General features: G+C 51.5%; 4 protein-coding genes across 4 annotated transcripts; 3 read left to right on the top strand and 1 right to left on the bottom strand.

Annotated features, from left to right (window-relative positions):
- Window positions 1–2,866: 2,866 nt before the first annotated feature.
- On the top strand, window positions 2,867–5,700 carry NEUTE1DRAFT_61242 (uncharacterized protein; the record flags this gene model as incomplete). The annotated part of the gene is made up of 2 exons (XM_009851551.1): window positions 2,867–5,017; window positions 5,083–5,700. The coding sequence occupies 2 exons, from the start codon at window positions 3,216–3,218 to the stop codon at window positions 5,573–5,575; spliced, it is 2,295 nt and encodes a 764-aa protein (XP_009849853.1).
- Window positions 5,701–7,587: 1,887 nt separating this feature from the next.
- Window positions 7,588–8,929, top strand: NEUTE1DRAFT_145602 (uncharacterized protein; the record flags this gene model as incomplete). The annotated part of the gene is made up of 2 exons (XM_009851550.1): window positions 7,588–8,499; window positions 8,834–8,929. The coding sequence occupies 2 exons, from the start codon at window positions 7,588–7,590 to the stop codon at window positions 8,927–8,929; spliced, it is 1,008 nt and encodes a 335-aa protein (XP_009849852.1).
- Window positions 8,930–10,204: 1,275 nt separating this feature from the next.
- On the bottom strand, window positions 10,205–13,087 carry NEUTE1DRAFT_121402 (uncharacterized protein; the record flags this gene model as incomplete). The annotated part of the gene is made up of 2 exons (XM_009851549.1): window positions 10,205–12,986; window positions 13,071–13,087. The coding sequence occupies 2 exons, from the start codon at window positions 13,085–13,087 to the stop codon at window positions 10,205–10,207; spliced, it is 2,799 nt and encodes a 932-aa protein (XP_009849851.1).
- A 3,161-nt stretch (window positions 13,088–16,248) lies between these two features.
- On the top strand, window positions 16,249–16,401 carry NEUTE1DRAFT_28871 (uncharacterized protein; the record flags this gene model as incomplete). The annotated part of the gene is made up of 1 exon (XM_009850411.1): window positions 16,249–16,401. A coding segment is annotated over one exon (153 nt), but the record flags the coding sequence as incomplete, so codon positions are not given.
- Window positions 16,402–17,636: the final 1,235 nt, after the last annotated feature.

Genomic DNA, 17,636 nt, shown 5'->3' with positions numbered 1-17,636 from the left:
GAAGGCTTGGTGAGGTTGAATGTTCCCTGCTCTGCTCTGTGCAATGATCCCACCGAAATGAATCCGATATTGTCTGGAGAAACTATTCGTGGCAAGGGATTCTTTAAATATACTACTCACAAGGTCTCGATGAATTATTGGTTGATAATTCCCGACTGGCTGGTAAACCCGGGGCCAGGGCCAGTATTTGTAGACGAGTTACTTTGTTTGGTGTAAGCCAGTATGAGCACCAGGTCTCGAGCCAAGCGTGCTTGGGTTTGGCTTGGTAAGAGCTGACGAGCAACGCTGAGCAAGTTTTTTTCTAGACTTGTTGGAGATAGCGAGTGCGGTCGAATGATCGGTATGAGTCCAGATTGCACAGAGAGTGTTGTTTCGAGATATCGAGGGATTGTTGCTCAGGTCAGTAGAAATGATCACATGTACACCTTATCTTCGAAAGGTTATGAGTTGTTCGAATGTCAAATCTCGGCTGCGCAAAGTTAGAAGGCATGACTTTTGCTGCAAACGTTTCGTTGGATCAGTGTTTTTTCAAGAAACGATAATCCGGCAAGGTTTAAATGCTTGACTCAGGCACGAACGCAGGTAGCCAAAGATCGTCCTCGTGCAAGGACGAGAACCGGAGCAAAGGAGGGAAACGCCCAAAAAGCGGTGCATGACTGGAAGTTCAAAGTATTTCACATGCCTCCAACAGCCAGCCAGCCGGCTATCCCACCTGTCAATCTAACAGAATGACGCCTAGAACTGAGTGAAGTGTACGGCAAACAAAACCACATGACACCAACGGGGCGATGTTTTGCGGCGATGCCGGGCGGTGCCGATGAACTTCAGATGGATATCATAGAACGAGGAGACTCCCTCTTGCGAACAGGGGCCCTAGGCAACAGTCATGTGGTTGATGTTGAACCCCGTTCGTCCAGGCTCGGGGCTTTCTGAATCTCCCCGACCACTTGGTCATTGATAATCTGACAACCGTGTCCCGGAGGCCTGATGATATGGGATGAAGCTGCTCCTTATCCTCAGTTTTCCCTCATTTTCCGCCTTATCAACAAAGTCTGTCGTGAGAAGGGCCCAAGGCTTGGTTAGGGAGACGAAATATGGAAGCATATGGTGAGGGATTGGCAAAGCAAACCGAGCGAGCAAAAGCTCCAGCCGCGCGATCCAACCTTGTTGGGAGTTTGATGGAATGTATGCGCCTCTGGCGAACTCGAGACTAGAACCGCGGCAGGGTTGCTGATAACATTTGTCAAGATTTGACAGCCTTGCCACTTGACGGTCAAGCACCGGGTGAGTTGGCAGGATCAGATGGCTAAGGGCCCAGCCACTGACGATATGATGAGCATTCTTTTCGTGACATGACCCAAGAAGAGACGGAAACCGTAACTCCAGGACAACTTTGCCAGGAACCACCTCTCTAGACTGCTCCAAGCGGACGCCTCGCTAGATCACACGAGAAGCAGGCTCGAAAGTCACATCATGGGGCAATTCGAAAGTGCTCAGCTCCCCAATCGATCCTGATATATCGTGTTAGAGTCTCTTAGTTTCTTGGGAATAAGTCGCATTACTTTACCATATATTACATAACACTCTTGGTCCTCCTAGAATAACCAGGTGTTGACAACCAAGGTTTGGGGCCTAGCTTGGCTGCGAAGTCCGAGGCGTAGCTGGTGCGGAAATTGATGGGGTGATGTGTATAGAATCAAGTACCAAGCCAGTAATGCCAGATCGCCCCTCGACGATCATTTCATTGGGGTTTCTCTGTCCTGCTTTGGCCAAACGCTGGACAGGAGTGTCGTGAAAGAGCAGTCCGCTGTTGGTTGTGCCGGCATGCTGCTGGGCATAAGGAAGACCCTGCCCATTGCCCCATTGATCTCAAACTGGAAAAAAAGCTACCAAGATGTGAAGAGAGACTGGAATTACAGCGAATGAATGAGCCCACTCAAATGCGTAGCGCAGTTGAAGAAAGGGTGAAAAGGCTAGAGGCACTACATCATCGCGCTTCGATACATGCTGCTGTCTCCTTATCGCCGATAAGAACCATTAAACGGAAGGTGAAGTGGTACCGCTTTAGAGGTACTGGTACAAGTACCTTGCTAACTTCTTATCTATACACTCTCACTTTGATACCTACGTTTCTACCTGTTAAACTGATTAATTCCCTCAGACTGTCTGGTACCAAATCTCCTATTGTACCGTCATTTTTCAAGCTTAAGAAAATCATATTCCCTTACTCCAGAGCTCTCCAACCTGTTCTGGCTGATAAGGGGCTCCTGGTAGAACAGATATGCACAGACCCATGAATGCCAAGACCCATGAACAGCGTTCTTTAATTGAGACGCGGTTGCTCGCAAATTCACTAGCAAAGACGCGTCTAATAGCTGGGCTTCCCTATAATCACCTACCGAACGATAGGGCAATGCGAGCTTCACCTTCTTCTTTGCTGTTTACGAGAGTTTGATATCGGCGAACTATCCCTTGATATATGCATTTTCTGCTATCAAAATCAAACATTGATCGAATTAACGATGCTACCGCCCTCGTCACCCATCGCATTCCCCTCCAGCCCTCCGCCCCCAACCGCAAAACGACCTCGCGACTCCGATGGTGCCAAGTCCGCAAAACCCCGTGCTCTGGGTGGCTTCCTTGCCGACGATGACTCCGAATCTGACGACGATGGCAATGCCTCTCTGGAACGATCTCGTAAGCGACGAATGCTACAGCACGATATCCAGACAGATACCCAGACAACCGAGCCCCCGCTTCTCAGCCAGCTAGCGATCGATGAAGACCCCGAGGAAGAAACCGAACGTTACGAGCGCCTATTCGGTACAAGAACAACAGCCTCGGCACCCCCTACGACTCTGCTGAGCGACTTCCTCAACACACCGTCCTACCGCATCTCGACATGTTCCGGCAAATCTATCCCTCTCCGGGAGCGCAAACCGACAACACCAGTCTCCTACGAGACCTTGGTCGCAGCAAGATCGCGAACGAAAGAAGGCCGAGCCAAGAAGAGCTATTACGGAATTGACATCCACGAACTTATCGACAACGCGACAAAGGAGATTGCCGAGGCGCACAAAGCATCCGCCACGGCCCCCATCGCCCCTCCAATAAACCCAGACAGGCCTGTACGATCGGTCGAAGAACACACAACAAACACCAAGAAGCACAAAAAGAGCCTATTATGGACAGAAAAATACCGGGCCCGAACATTCATGGACCTCGTCGGCGATGACTTGACCAACAGGCAGGTACTTCGCTGGCTAAAGCGATGGGATCCAATAGTATTTCCACATTCGGTGAAAAGTAAGCCTACACGGCGACGTGGCGCACAAGGGCAACAGCAGCAGCCAGAGGAGGAAAAACCACACCGGAAAATCCTCATGTTGACGGGCCCGCCGGGTTTGGGGAAAACGACACTAGCACATGTATGCGCGCGACAAGCCGGCTATGAGGTTATGGAGATCAATGCCAGTGACGAGCGAAGCAAGGATGTGGTCAAAGGGCGGATCCGGACAAGTCTCGGAACCGAGTCAGTCAAGACGGTAGAAAACAAGAAGCCCGAGACGGGGAAACAGCAGAAGATCGCTCGACCGGTATGCGTGGTAGTTGATGAAGTCGATGGTGTCGTTAGTGGCTCGGGAGGATCTGGCGAGGGCGGTTTCGTCAAAGCCTTGATCGACCTGGTGCTCCTTGACCAAAAAAACAGTTCTGGGGCCGGGGCCACTTCTGCGGCTGGCCGGAAAAAGAAGAAGGGGGATGACTTCAGACAGATGAGACCTCTTATCCTGATCTGTAACGATGTTTATCACCCATCGCTTCGGCCGCTACGCCAATCAGGCCTCGCTGAAATCATTCATGTAGGCAAGCCTTCCGTAGAGGCAGTGGTCACTCGTCTCAAGACGGTCTTTGAGAAGGAGGGTATCCCATGCGAAAAGGATGCTGCGCGCAAGCTCTGTGAGGCCGCATGGGGGATGACTAGTGGTATCGATGCCAAGCGAGGAGCCGAGGGCAATGCCGAGGGTGATCTCCGCGGCATTATGGTCGTAGGAGAGTGGGTTGCCGGCAGGTTACGAGCAACCATTACCAGCACGCCGGTTCTTACAAGGCAGTGGATTGACCAGAATATCGTCCATGATCTCGCTCACGGTGGTGGAGGTGCCCGCGGTCTAGGTCGCGGTGGCGTCAAAGAGATTGTGAACCGTATTTTCCAGGAAGGTGGTGGCTTCCCCACGCCACTTCTATCACAAGCTGAGCAACCAAAGTATGCAAAGCACGAACAACCACAGACACAGCTCGGTTTTTCAGAGCAGCGAAAGAAGTACGCGATGGCGCAGTTAAGGGAGATGATTGACACGAGCGGCGAGGTCGACCGTATCATGACCGAGATCTTCAGCGAGTATCCCAACCACGAGTTCAATGACGACTCCTTCCTCACCAAGCCTGACTCGGCGTATGAGTGGATGCACTTCCACGATACATGTTCAACGAGGCTGTACTCCAGCCAGGAATGGGAGCTAGGCCAATACATCTCCCAGCCACCGTTAGCATGTCATCACTTGTTCGCCTCCCCTAAACGACATCAGCCTCAGAACACCGAAAGGAAATGGGGTGACATGATGGAAGAAGCCGAAGCACCTCCGTTGCCCTTTAGCGGTCCAAGAGCAAACTTTGAGGCACACGAAGCCGAGAAGGTGAACAGAGCAGCGTTGCAGGGACTACAAGGGCAACTACCTCCTAGTCTTTACCGTCTGTTCCGTAGCCCCGAGGATATCTCCACGTATTTCCTGCCATATCTGGTTCGTCTGGTATCTCCCGATGTGAAGCCCGTCGTAGTCGGTGGCAGCGACAAGAGCGGGGCGGTAGCGAGTGTGAGGAGGGAAGGCGAGAAGGCTATGGTCAGGAGAGCGGCTCAAATACTAGCTGAGGTTGGCATCGCTTTGCAAAAGGGCAAGATTGAGCCGGATCCAGCAGTTGGGCAACAGTACCGGACACAATGGGTTTATCGCATGGAACCGTGAGTACACAATCGCTTTTTTTGTTTCTTTCTAACTGATACTGACTTGGTGTTCAACCAAACAGAGACCTCGACACGCTCGCAACCTTTGAGACAGCGGGCGCCCTCGTCTTAGCCTCCCAAGCGCCAACGCGATATGCAGTCCGCCAAGTTCTAGACCAAGAGCTGCAAAAGACCATCGCAATACGCGAGAACGCCGCCAGGCAAGCGCGCATGAACAACGGGCAGACTGCTAGCTCTACCTTCAAGCCTCACGCGGCTGCTGCTTTCAACGCCATGGACTTTAACGCTAACAAGGAAAATACGGCAATGGTGGCCGATCAAAAGGAAGTTAAAAGAGACTTCTTTGGCCGGGTGATTGTGTTGGGTGAGAAGAACGGGAATGCTACCGCTGCCGCTGCCGCTGACGGGGGCGATGGTAAGGAAAGCAAGAGGAAGGGGAGAAGCGACGTGGCTGGTGATGAGAAGGACATCAGGGTGTGGGTCACCTATCACGAAGGGATCAATAATGCTGTTCGGAAACCGATCTCGTTGGAGGAGTTCATGAGAGGATTCTAATGTTATTGGGTTTGCGCGAATCTTGGAGAGGGTCACTGCCGCCCCTTTAGATCAACTACACGACATGCTGTGGTTGACAGGTAGTATTCTTAGCAATGCAGACGCGCTGGCATTCCCTTCTTGGATCTCTCTTCTCCTCTCCTTTCATCAGCTGACGTGGTGTTGGGCTAGTAAGGCTTGAACCGAGTTGGGGCCCTTTTGCTTTTTTGCTCTCTCGCAATTTGGTTTTATAATTCCTTTTTTCCCAGTTTTGTGTTCATCGTAATTATTTTTGTCTGTTGCTTTTCCCCATTTTCCGTTGTTATTGTTATTGTGAGCTACGGCCAACGTCGCATCCCTGTCAAGAGATGCATCTGGGCCCTGGCAAGCCTGGGTATGACGCTGTTCGCGCAGCCCAAACAGTGGCCCCCTTCTTCCCGGTATTCAGTGACAGCGAGGCTCGCGGGCGGAAAACAACAACCGCCTTCGTCATCCATCCAACTATTTACATCCGACAACCCCTTTGAATCGCCGTTTTCTTCTTAGTATACATTCTTTGTTCCGACTCTTCGCCACACACACACAAGACTCTCACCAGACGTTATGCATGTGGTCGACATGGATTCGGCAATGTCGCCTAACTGCCCGTGCCAGGATGGCCCACTTGCAAAAGCAAACAGTGCCGTCCATGTGACACCTCACCAGCTCTGCGATCGGTGCTCAACAGTCGTGCGAAAATCTGCAGTTCTCCAAGAATGCTTCCGCCGCCTGGATGAAGGCGATCAGCGCAGACAAGACTGGCGCCGATGCGAGATCTTTTACCACAGCCAAGGCGTGGACGAGCTAGCCAAGTCGAGCCAGGCGGGCTGTCATATGTGTACCATAGTACATGGATCTATGGCAAAGTCGGCGGCGGCTCAAATAAGCGAGCATGGGCCTGTTCTGGTGAAAGTAGGCATCGAGCCGTTGCAGGACGAGATCATTGATAATGATAGCTTGTCTATGCGCTTCGGAATTCTCACAGTTGAGAAATGGAAATACTATCGAGTTCAAGCCGGGTGGAAGGAGGAAGATGGGACAGCTCTCATATACACTGGAGGGCCCTTGGAGGCGGACCACTTGTTTCGCTACGGTTGCACTCGCCAATTGACTGTCAACCTTTCCATTCTTTTGCTCAACGGTAAGGCAAATGCTTCACTCATCCATATCATCTTGACAAGTTTTTAACCGACATGACAGACACACATTTTCTTCTTCCCAAGGAGGCAAGGGGATATCACTTGTCTCGCGGGCCATCAACAGACGCCCCCGAGACCTTTGAATTTGCACGATACTGGCTGCGGGAATGCATCACAAACCATGATGAATGCAATGAACATGGACCCGAGATTTCGAGATCTGATGAGCTTCCGACCCGGCTGATAGACATCGGGGAAGGTCCTGGGCAGCTGGAACCTCGCCTTTTCTACCCCTCGGCTTCCGCATCTTCACCCGACCTACAATACCTGACAGTCAGCCACTCATGGCACGCAACTGGAGTGACCGAGAAGCTCACGACCGAAAATGAGAGCCAATGGCTGCAAGGCATCCCGATAGAGAAGCTCTCCCCGAATTTCCGCGATGCGATGACGATAACACGGCGACTTGGTTATCGCTATCTGTGGATTGACTCGTTGTGCATCCTTCAAGACTCTCGGGAGGACTGGGAGAGAGAAGTACCCACCATGACCAACGTATACGGGCACTCGACATGCAACATTGCGATGGTTGGACAAGCCGGGGACGAGGGTTGTTTCCGGGAAAGAAATCCTTTGATAGCCTTTCCTTGCCGACTGCACGAGGCAGATGGTAAACAAAGCCGCCTCTATGCTTTCATCGAAGGATCAAACCGGAAGTTCAGTCGAGGCCCTGAAGAGATAGTGGGATCCTTTCCTCTTCTCAAAAGAGGTTGGGTAGTCCAAGAGACTCTGTTGTCGCCCCGAACAATCTTTTTCGGCGATCACGAGGTGTACTTCCATTGTACAAAACAAACAATGTCAGAATCCTGGCCCGTGGCGCTTGACCCGCATATACGCCATTTCAATCCCAGATTTTTGGGATTCAGTAAAGTCAGAGGGTTCCGGGAATTCGGCCAAATCTTCGAACAGAGTTGGAAGGAAAAGTTCAAGGGAACTCAATTCGGCATCAAGGATGAGCGAAGGGCAGCCATGGCGGCAAAGAGCTTCCTGAAACGCAGTCGACAGCTGCGTGCCATCTGGAACCGGTTTTTGCTATACTATACCGACACCAATTTGACATACACCACTGACCGACTGGCGGCGATTATTGGAATTGCGGACGCCGTCGAAAACTATACGGGGCTCACATACATTCCCCAAGCCGGCGCTTTCAAGGAATTTTTGCCTCTTGATCTTCTCTGGTACAGGAACTTCCGTTCCGTTGACCTTCTCTGGCGCAAGTCACCCACGGGAACGAAGGCCCCTTCGTGGTCTTGGGCTGCAAATGAGGGCGATGTGCTTTTCGACGAGAAGTCGTGGCTGGAGGGCTCACACGACGATTTTGAGTACATGGGTCTACTCCTTGACGTGTCAGTTCCGCCTGCAGCCTCGACTTTGTCACCAGGTATGGGGTCGGAAGTGGTTATCAAGCTGAAGACCCTTGTCAACCGCCAGACCGCGGTTGGGTTGGGAGTTCGAGAGCCCCCAGGTTTCTGGGTGGAGTATCTTCCCAAAGCGCGTCTTCAGGTTGTGCTTGATGAGCCCGTCGCAGATGGAACTACCATCTTTTTCATCGTTGTGCTGCGGACACGCACGTGGAACAATTCTGGCTATGACAAACATGTGTCCGGGTTGATTCTGGTGCCAAAGGATCCGACAAGTGAGGAAGATCCTCGGAAGGCGTTGCATAGACGTGTGGGATTCTTCCGTATCGCTGAGCCGGCGAACGTAGGTGGTATCCTCGATTTCTTTGCGGGTTGTCCAAAGAGGGAAATTTGCATTTGTTGAAGCCACGATACCACCATAGATCATTCACATTGGAGGAGTTCATTTTGTCAGATAGATGACAACAGACCAAGAAAGCATAGCATTGATGTTCCTTCTCCATATACAAAAATCAGTCATCTCCTCGGCATACTGCAGTGACCCTGTTGCGTCCCGTCTAGCTTCGCGAAAGAATACGTAACGAGTGGTATCTGGTATCACCTTCCGTCTACTTCCATCCATATTCATCATAGTACCCATGCATCCACCACAACCTGATTACTAACAAAACAGCAAGGCAATGACCCTGAAAATCTTTATGACGACCCTTGAACCCATCAAGATCCACACCACCAGATACCGCCCCACAACATATTTCGGGTATTCTTCTTAAACATCGGTTACATAAGCCTTGCTTTCAAGCCCACTTCCAACAACAAATCGGACCATATCAGTTCAATCGGGTATGGTGTAGCGGTAACATCGTTGACTCTCACTTCTCAGGAGTGACTGCTCTCTCAACAGCCCCGGGTTCGACTCCCGGTATCCGAGTCTCAATATTTTTTTTCTTGCATCGACATGTTCTTCTTAATTTTTTTTTTTTTTTTTTTTTTTGTGAGAATGTTGTTTTCAAGATGCTTTCTCTTCTTGTCAATTGTGCGTGTGCTATTGATTATATCCTCGCTATCCTTTTTCTTTTTCTCCTTTCTTTTTTCCTGCTCAGGGACGTGAAAGAAGATGGCGAGTTGCAACATGATGTTCAATATTTGTCTCGTTATCCATGGTTGGATTCATTACCTGTAAAGCGAAGACATTGCTTTGTCATTCAACTGTCGTAGAACCGCAAGGTCCAACCTAGTTCAAGCGCTATTCTTGTCTCGAGTGATGAGCGTTGTCAGCTGAGAGAAAAAAGAAAAAAAAGACAATTACGATGTCATTTCGACTTTATTTCCTTCTCTTGACAGGTTGACAAAACAAACTCTTTGACTCCCCGACACTTTTATAATATCGAAAAAGAAAGTGTCAGAACAAAAACAGTTCGACTTGGGTTCATCACTACAGAACCCTTACATACTACACACATTGAATACCACTGGCAGATCGTACAGAAGAGAATTTGGAGCCAAGATCAAAAAGATACTGTCCCTGAGAAATGGTCATCGTTCAAAGAGACAATGGAAATAAAAAAGTGCAAAAAGAACAGTATTATGCGCCAGCCGCGAATCGAACGCGGGGCCCATCGATGGCAACGATGGATTTTACCACTAAACCACTGGCGCTTAATGATGTCAAAACGAGTCAAATCTAGACTCTATGTACCCATCTACATCAAGAAAGCACCCTCCCCCTTACGGCAACCGAACCATTGGACAAGAGCTTCACAAATGATGAAATGGATATGACTGGATTAAAAAACAGCTAAGATACTGGGTATAAGTATGCTTACATGACTACTCTGGGTAACCTCCATGAAACAATCGGCGCGTTATTACCGCTGCGCCGGAAACCCCAAGTATTCGGCAGGGACAAGATGCAACATCAAGTTTCGAAAAAAAAAATCCCACAACCCCAACCCCTGTAAATGCAAACAAAAACAAACATCCTCCATCCGCTTATACCTCTGTCATGACACCATACTCCAAAGCATATAAACGTGGGATACGCACAATCACGGGCGAGCCTTACATCGCTCTCCAACCAAACAAAAGTCCACCTCCTCTCCATGCCTCGCATCGAAGACCGCCGTGCTAAAAACGGTGGCACTAGGGTCACCACCGCTACTACCACTACTACTATGGCGGCTAGTGACAGCATCGTCTCGTCTTCTTGTCACCTTTGTAGCCTCCCTTTTCCTCTCACCATCCCCGTCCGTGTCGTTCTCGTACTCCGTCTCGTTAGCCACTATCCCCGACAACGGCCCAGAAAACGTCGTAGCTCCCCGAAGGGGAATTAATCGGCCCTCATCATCATGCTCACACAATCCACCCAAGCTCGGACAGTACGGCAGAGCGATATGGTCAATACCGAGCATTTCCGTCGAGAGTTCGAGAGTGAAGATGACTTCTCCTAGTCCTACTGCGGACTGAGGCTCATGTTGTGAAAAGTTTTGTTCCTCGTCCTGGGCTTGGGAGGTGCGGTTCGGGTTGCGAGGAAGCTGGTTCTTTTCGGCCGTTTCGTCGTGCTGGACCAGCAGGGCGATGTCCATGTCTTCTTTTGCATAGTAAGCGAGATGGTGGACTCGGGGTGGGTCGCTGGTGCAGTATTTGAGGGTGGGAAGTTCTACTTCGGGCGACCAGTCGTTGGGTTCATCCTCCCCGTAGTCGGTGTCGGTATTGGTGTCGGTGTCATCTTCGTCCTCGGGATCGGTCAACGATTTGAGATCGAGCAGCGTCATGTTGAGACAGCCTCCCGGCGCTTCCGCGCTCGCCTGACTGCGGTCTAGAATGGTGAAGTCGAGCCGTTCGCCGGCCTTCGCTGAGTAAGAGAAGATTTTCTTGGGAAACTCGGCGCTGAGAATATCGGCGATGGCCATGCCCGGGGCAACGGGTATGGGAAGCGGTTCGCCCTCATCTGTGTCGCCGGCACCCGAGCCGTCGGTGACGGTGAGACCTCGATTCGTGACAAAATCGATGAAGTCTTTGGCAGTCTGCTTGCCGTGGCGCGTGCTGCTAAGGAAGGAGAAGGTCCCTCCTGTTTTGAGCACGGAGGAGATGGCCCCTTTACCGGGATGACACTCGGTTGATGCATTGGTGTGAGCAAAAGATTGGAGTGGCAGAAGGGGCGGGTTGATGCACCCATAGTGCACGCGGATACCCTCTCCTGATGCCCTCTCAATCTGCTGCAGTATTTCATGGACATCGTCTTCATCCTCAGCGCCAGCAGTGAGCAGGAGGACGGCGCCTCGTTCGTTGTGCTCTCCATCCGGCTTTGCCCTTAGGATCTCATCAATAGCCATGGAAAGCCCGACACCGATATCTGCCTTTCCTTCATGGATTGGGGCTGTCATGTGGGCGGGTAGGCGGGTCGTCGCGTTCGGGGGGTAGTGGATGTTTTCGTTGAAAGGTATCAATGTACCGTTCGATTGAGTTCCCTCCAGGTTCAAATACGCCGGACTCTCCATCGGATAGACCACCCGCGCACTCTCTGCAAACTCCACGACCGTTATCATGTTGTGCAGGCCACTGCTCGTCTCCATCTTGGCGGCCAAGCTCATTGCCACCTGTCTCTCCAGTTGCAACAACCCGTTTTGCTTGGCCTGGGTAGACAGGTCGATCACAACGGCCACGTTTCGCGGTATGCAGTCCCTCACCGGATCGTCCCTGACCAAGGCACAAATCATCAAATCGCCCTTCTCCGCACCGTACCTATTCCTCACCTCGGTCCTCAATGCCTTCCAAGCATTGCGCGAATCCTCCACCGCGGCCGCAACCGCTCTCTTGAAGTTCTCCTCGAGCCCATTCTCCGTCCGGGGGGTACCAGGTCCGATCTCCCCAAACGTTCCATCCAAGTACACCACCCCATGGTCCTTGTTCAGCGTATTATGCGACACCCTCCCCTCGCAATTGCTCCTCCCAGGCGTCGCATCTGGCACCGCGAAGCATCCCGTGCTCAGATTTCTTGGCAACATTTCTCTGGGAATCTGACCGTGGGCGCGCAGGTCCAAAAACGGTGCGGTATCGTTTCTCCCCAAACCCGGCGGGTTAGCCACGCCTATAGGCTGCGACCTGTCGTGTTCATCAACCCAGTTGCTGTGCGCATAGAAATCATGGATTCCGTGAACAGCTCGACCGAAAGCCTCGATAGTGGCACACTTGGCGCGCGCAAGCGTGTTCACCTGCAGGGCGGGGAAGGCGAAGCGGCAATCACCGCCGGCAAAGGGCGACAAGTCGACCATGTCCCTACGGATGCGCAGCTGGCCCTTCTTCTGGAGGTGCGCGCTCCCTTCGGCGTTAGTCACCTCCTCGTCCAGCTCGATCAGGTCAGCGGCGCTCTTCCAGGCCTGCTTGAAGCGGCCGCGCAGGTGGTTCACGCACGTCTGCAGCGCCTGGGTCGCCTGTTCTCGGGTGCGGGGGTAGCCCGGTATGTCGATGAAGTCGGCGTCGTCGCAATGGGCTTCGGGACCTTCGGGAACAGGGTCGAGCGTGTCGGGAGCGCCGACGGCGCCGTTGGTGCCGCCTCCCGGGATGGGGAAGCCTTGCACGTCGAAGTGTGTGCCAGCTAACTGGTCGAGCGAGCGGGGCTCGAAGCAGATGCCGTCGGATTTTACGTTGATGATGGTGCCGGTGCTCGCGCCGGGGCACTGAAAGGCCAGGCGAGTAATCATTTCGTGCTCATTGTGCTGCCCGAGCACAATGGGCTCATTGATGGTGCCGAAGGAGTGGATGCATGTTGGACTAAGAGCGAGTAAAAGGAGCGTTGTTGCCAGCGCATTTGTGGCGCTTTTAGGGCGCCTATGGTGAAGGTTAGTGTATGGTTGTATTTGGAATACATCCCAGAGAAAACAACAGAAATCGCTGTTGAGGTTGAGGGCGTACCGAAGAAGTTCTAACATATTTCACAGAGTAATATGGTTGATGGAGGTGGGTAACACACGAACAACTTGAAGTCCGTGCGACTAAATAGATCCATGTTATGAAGAGCTCCAACGAGTTGGGAACTGGGACAGCTTGCGATCACCTTGTCATCCCTTAAGTTCTCGACACGTTCTGGTGGGTAGACGAAGCAAAAAAGAAAAGAAAGAGAGGACAACACTCCACGTGTGAGGTTGAGGTAAAGGGATTGAAGCAAGGCATTCCGGGGAAGAATCTAAACATCACGACCTTGACTTTTCACGCTTTGACAGAGCCTTGGTTTTCGGATCAAGCGACCCATTCAGCAACCAGCAAGCGTGCAATGCGCGGGAAATCTTGATTCTTATTGGTTTAAGACAGCCGTTGCACGTGGATGTGCCGGTCATGGACTTGACATGTGCTCGGATGATCAGGTACCGCACAAAATTGTTTTGACCTTCGACACTATAGGTACCTTTGGCACTTGTACTCTTACTACGCATGGATCCAAGCGTCTTTATCACTCCTACGAACTGGAATGATAGGCCCTTCGTCCCTATGGGTTTTAGCCAGTCTGTTGTTGAATTCTTGTAATTCCTATTACAGCCCTGTAACAGCCTTTCTTGAATACAGCGAGCGGTATTACACTAGTGTAGCTAGTGCACTTACCCTGTCAGTTAATGGCCCGCCCGCTATTTGTCATGGACGAGGATTTGGAATTTAGACCTCTATGACGTATGCGACAATGCTACATTGACATTGCAGCAAAAATGTTTCGATGGTTACACATGGAAGGTTATGCGCCGCATGCAATGGCAGAGTTCACTGAATTACCTCAGCTACATCCCCCCTCGGCCAAAGGTACCGGCCGTTTGCCTTTCCCCGACTTTCCTGGCCTTGGGGGCTCGTCTCATTGTCCGGCTTGATACAGCGAGCGAAGAAGCCTTTGAAATAGATGTATTCAATGCGGGAACTGGCCTCATCGGCAATGAGAAGGATAGACTTGAGCAAAAATCTTCGGTCGCAGTAGTTAAACAGACGCAAACCACTGCACTTGCGGGATCCCCACCCCCGAGATCGGTCCCCGCTGCCAGGGCCGGTCCCACATCTCCGTCACGGAAGCAGCCCCACCTCTCGCTCGCTAGTATTTATACTTAACACTATAGTAGGTAGGTACGTAGCCCGCAACGTAGATTCCCCCGCACTTATCCTTCACCGGGTTCCTTTGATAACGGAAAGGACCTGTGTCCAGGTCTTGAGAAAATTGCAAAACCGAGCGCCCTCTACACATTTTCGAGACGACGATCCCGCACCTTGCGCCGTATCCCTGCCGTGCATTGGCTCACAGTTGGTTGATGGCTTTCCCAACTTGAAGTGCGACACCACGCGCGCAGGCAACGGCGCATTGTAGTCCAATTATTCCTATGCCGCGCCCACTAGACCAAAATACGCAAAGTCCTACAGCGCCAGCTCAGTCCTAGCCCACGAGCGCGAATCTGAATTCGGACCTGTCGATTTACATCTTCACCAAGTGGCTGCACATAGCGAGCGCGCACGATCGAAAGAAAGCCTGCGAAGACGACCTCTCGTTCAGAGCAACGTCCCGACAAGGAGACCAAGTCAAGAGGCGGACTTTACGGGCCGTCGAACCTCCTACCAGAATTCTGGGACAACCCATCCAAGGTTTCGCTCACGCCTCGCGCGCTTCGAGAGCTCGGCCGGCGGAACAGCACTCGGTCTGCCCCGGGGCCCACAGCACCGGCAGTGTGTATCACTAATCTTGCCCAATTTGCAAGACACGGCGGCCCAGATCTTCGCCGTCTTCAAGGGGTGTGCCTATGATTTATTGACTAGCGATGGATGCTGACTTGCTATCTCAGAGTGCCCCGAACAGAAAGGCGTCGTACGTACCATATCTAGCTTCAAGCCAACGACAAATAGACAAAAGGCAACGGATATCTCTCCAAAAACCAAGCCGACGTCAGCGTACGATCACGCTCCCGAGCAGCATGCGAATGACAAGGGGTATGTCCCAGAAGATACGAGTATCTGGACGGCCGCTAAACGCCTGGACCCAACAATTTGGACCAACTCCTTTTGGAGTTAACTGCTACAAGAGCCTCCCTTTCACCCTGGCGGTTTCTTTACTCGGCATTCCGAGACTTCCAAAGGGTATAAAACCTGCGTTTGAAGGCTGACGCAGGCACAACTCGAAGCCACCGCTGTAGGAGCACCCATTTAGACCCAGTCTGAAGGATCCTCTAGCACTATCATTTTACATCATCATCGTTCTCGTAGGGTTTCCACGAATTGGTGGTATTGAGATAATCAGGCGTAAAAACCAAGTATTCTTCGTAAGTTCAGCTCCAAAGTCAAGTCTCTGACTGAAGCGTGTACACCTGCCTTCAAATAAGAACCTTGTAACATTGTACAAACCACCCAAAAAGCCTTGTTCTCCATGGGCTATAACCCTTGATGCAGCCTTACATCCCTCTGGAAGGGCTGAGGCCATTCAAACACTAATTTAACTAGTATAGCGGAATTCAACACAGACCCAGACAAACGGTGTTTCCTCTATCACTGAAAGACTGTGTCTTAACACCTTAAGAGAATATGTTCTCGGCTGGGTCCGGACATGCTCCCTCAACCTAACAGCATTCTCCCTCTTCTTCCTCCGACTTGATCGGCCAAACCTCACTTTCCCCTGTAATTATATTATATCTTGAACATTTGACCTCCTCTTGAACCACGCCCTAAACTGATACCATCCGATCGGATCGGCCCTTTTCTGCTTGCTCCCCCCCTCACCAAAACCTAAAGGGCATTGCCTGCCGTCCAGCAGCATTAATGCTAATCGGGCCTGAAATCGTAGGTTTGACCGGTCCAAGAGGACCACCACTCGAAAATGACATAACCGTGCTGCTCGCCGCCGCCGCCGCTGTACCGTTTCCTGTAAACATCCCACCGAGCGTCATGATTAGCATTTGTCATCAACCCATCAATTCCTACCTCGAGTATCATATTCCGAGAATGATATAGAGTAAACTCACCGAAATCAACCCCCGAGCACTTCCCCGCCTCCGAAACAACCTCATACAACGTCTTACATCCGGACGGCAACGCATCACATCCCTTTTCGCATCCCCACGACTGGTAAACCGTCATGGGCGGGTTCGCGCACGTACAACCTGCCGTGACGGTGCTCACAGTCACGCAGTCGATCGTCATGCAGGTCGAGCAGACACTGGCGGTTGAGATGATGATGGGGCACTCCGAGACGGGCGTGGGCCTGTCGCTTGTTGGCAGGAGAGGGTTGGTCAGTGGGGTGGTGATGATGCTGCTGCTGCCACTTGCGGTTGCGGTAACTGTTGACGTTGGGAGGGATTGAGAAAGGACCTGCATGGCTCTGCGAGGGTATCGGGAACGGTTAGAGCGCGTGTTCCCTTTGTTAGGGTATAATTGATGGAAACTCACAACGCCAGAGGGACGGCAATAAGGCGAGTGAAGGATCTCATTTTCAGTGACAGTATGTTTCGTTCGGTCTGTTCGTTTCAATCTTGTTGGCTCAGTCGGGGACTTTTCAGGTCGAGTGCCTGAGGTTCGATGACAGTTTCAGATGGTGAAATTCGCTGGAGAGACGGTATAACAATGTAGAATCATGGACGGCGTTTTTAGCAAGCAAGTGCTTGGAATGTAAGATTATACGTGGCCGTCGTGATTGCGAACCGTCATCAAGTGTGTCGTTGCTGCGCCTTTTGAACCCCCAATCCAATCGTTCGGTAGGCAGCTGCCAAGTCCCCAGGTCTTACATGCTTCCTTCAAATCGCTCCTGGCAGCGACAGTCGTGATTTTATTTGCAGCCCCTCATCTGATACTGACCTGGGAGGAAGTCTGATCTCCAGCGCTCAAGCGCGAGCCGGTACGTCATGTTGAACCAAGTCCGTGACACAAGTCCGCGATACGGGTAGCAAGTGCGACTTGGTCTGTTCCTGTTGTTGTACGAGAGCATTCAGCAGCCAGCGGCTGAAGCGCGATACGCTAAAGTTGTAAGTGACAGGCGGGACTGTTTGAGCTGAGCAAGTGAAGAGCACCTGGCATTTAGGCGACGATAGTAAGCCCGGTGTGGTGAAACAGTAGGTAGTTATCCCTCAACTGAGCCGAGACTTCTGACGTAAGTATCGATATATCACTTTCGCCATGTTTCCATCAAGTATAAAGAGACCACCCAGAAGGTATTCGCAAACAATCCCACATGAAGTTCTCAAATCGCGAAAATGGCTGCTGAGCCTTGATGAGTCAAGTTTTCAATCCAACGCTCGGTGAACAAACCCAAAATGCTACAACATCTGACGTGCGCCTCGCTGTGCAAGACAGTGTAACTCAACGGGATTGTCACACGAAGGACAGGATTTTGTGAAGAGCAAACTCACTAATATGTGACATTTCGGATCGGCGTTAGCAAAAGTCTCGAAGTATGCTTCAAAGACCTACTGTTTCATCTTTGCGAGGTCTTGGATGATCCATTAGCCGTGATGGTGTGAATTGGTAGGC

This window comes from Neurospora tetrasperma (assembly GCF_000213175.1).
Source record: "Neurospora tetrasperma FGSC 2508 unplaced genomic scaffold NEUTE1scaffold_2, whole genome shotgun sequence".
In the NCBI taxonomy this organism is placed as follows: domain Eukaryota; kingdom Fungi; phylum Ascomycota; class Sordariomycetes; order Sordariales; family Sordariaceae; genus Neurospora; species Neurospora tetrasperma.
Note: the sequence above shows the minus strand (reverse complement) of the source record. Positions and strands in the feature narration are given on the sequence as shown.